This window comes from Girardinichthys multiradiatus, chromosome 15 (assembly GCF_021462225.1).
Source record: "Girardinichthys multiradiatus isolate DD_20200921_A chromosome 15, DD_fGirMul_XY1, whole genome shotgun sequence".
NCBI lineage: Eukaryota > Metazoa > Chordata > Actinopteri > Cyprinodontiformes > Goodeidae > Girardinichthys > Girardinichthys multiradiatus.
The window spans coordinates 32,950,637-32,952,519 of record NC_061808.1 but is presented as its reverse complement, the minus strand read 5'-3'; the positions used below and the strand labels follow the sequence as shown (position 1 = coordinate 32,952,519).

General features: G+C 36.4%; 1 protein-coding gene across 1 annotated transcript; it reads right to left on the bottom strand.

The window, feature by feature from the left end:
* Positions 1-580: 580 nt before the first annotated feature.
* On the bottom strand, positions 581-1,522 carry LOC124881510 (trace amine-associated receptor 1-like). The gene has a single exon (XM_047387096.1). The coding sequence runs from the start codon at positions 1,520-1,522 to the stop codon at positions 581-583; it is 942 nt and encodes a 313-aa protein (XP_047243052.1).
* Positions 1,523-1,883: the final 361 nt, after the last annotated feature.

The following is a 1,883-nucleotide window of genomic DNA, read 5'->3' as shown; positions in this document are numbered from 1 at the left end:
AAAGATACACCTGACGGTCCCCAATTTCCCGATTCCAATGAAGTTGGGACTTTTGTAAAATGTAAATAAAAACAGAATACAATAATTTGCAAATCCTGTTCAACCAATTTGCAACTGAATACACTACAAATACAAAATATTCAAAGCTCAATCAGATGAACTTTATTATTATTATTATTTTTTTTTTTACAAATATTCATTAATTTTGAATAAGATGCAGGCAACATGTTCCAAAAAAGCTGGGACAGGGGATGTTGACCACTGTGTTACATCACCTTTCTTTTAACAACACTCAATAAGCATTTGGGAGCTAAGAGCACTAATTGTTGAAGCTTTGTAAATTGAATTATTTCCCATCCCTTCTCAATTTACAACTCTAGTTGCTCAATAGTTCGGGGTCTCCGTTGTTGTATTTTGTGCCTCATAATGCAGCACCAATTTTCAACGGGGGACAGGTCTGGACTGCATTCAGGCCAGTCTAGTACCAGCACAAAGAAAGACATGCATGGTGCCCTGAATATTTGGATAGAAATAACAGGTAAAACATTAATTGGAAAGTATCAACATATTTATTTATATGTCACAGCTTTGTACTAGAAAAATCTGCTTGAAATATTTTACCAGAAATTATCATTTGAAATGCCCGCCTAAACCACTTGTAGAAGAAAGCATAAACCAATGGATTTAACACAGAATTAGACCACCCAAGCCATTTAAATGCTTCAATCGCTACATGTGGTATTGTGAATTTTCCCATACTGTATAAACCTATAGATAAAAAGAAAGGAGTCCAACACATGAGAAAGACTCCCAGCACTACAGTCAGAGTTATGCTGGCCTTTTTCTCCATCTTGCTAAGAGCTGTTCTAGACTTTATGGTGTTCTGGATGCGCCTTGCCTGCCTCTTTGCCACCATCAAAATCTTAAGATAGATTGTTAAAATTATAATTGCTGGGATATAAAATTCAAAAATTGGTCCAGGACTGGATTCCTTTGTAGCTATAAATATACCACACCTCCGATTGAGATTTCCATGAGTTATCCCACGTCCTGTGATGCTTATAGCAAGCAGAGCTGAAAGAGTCCAGCTCACCAGGATCATAGCCAGCGTAACATGAACATTCATTTTACTTGAATAAGTTAGAGGATGACACACTGCATAATATCTGTCAATAGATATGCAGCACAAGTTTAAAATGGATGATGCACACAGTAATACATCAAACAGACCTCGCATTTTACAGAGTAAATAACTTGAAAACCCGCATGACCTCATAGACAATATTGCACTAAAAGGCAAAACTAAAGCCCCAACTAGCAGGTCAGTCACAGCCAGAGAGAGGATGAGGAAGTTTGTTGGAGTGTGGAGCTGTTTGAAGTAAATGACAGAGATGATTACAAGGACATTCCCACATACTATTAGAAGTGACAAAGTAACAACAAAAACATTCAATGCATAAGAGGTCACAGTCTGTCCATGCAGCCCTGCTGATTCATTACATAGAAGCTGGTCTTCAACCATATCATCAGTCCTGTTGGGATATAACTCATCAATAATAAAATCACAAATGCACTTGTTCTTATAGATTGAATTAGCAACTGTTTTAGTGCTCTGTGTTTTTGATCATCTGCTTAGCAGGAGGAGGGAGAGCTGTGTATCCTTAATCTGTAAGCATTAGATTTATTAATCCATCTCCATGTGTTCATTGGCTAAACTGGTTTGTGTTTTTGGTATCCAAGGTGAGATGCTCCCTGGTGTTACTTAAAGAACCAATTTATATTTAATTACTAATGCTATAGTTGCTTTATGTTGTGTGTTATGGGTTTCACATATTTAGAAAAAGGGATATATTACCAAAATGCAACAATTTTAAATATTTACT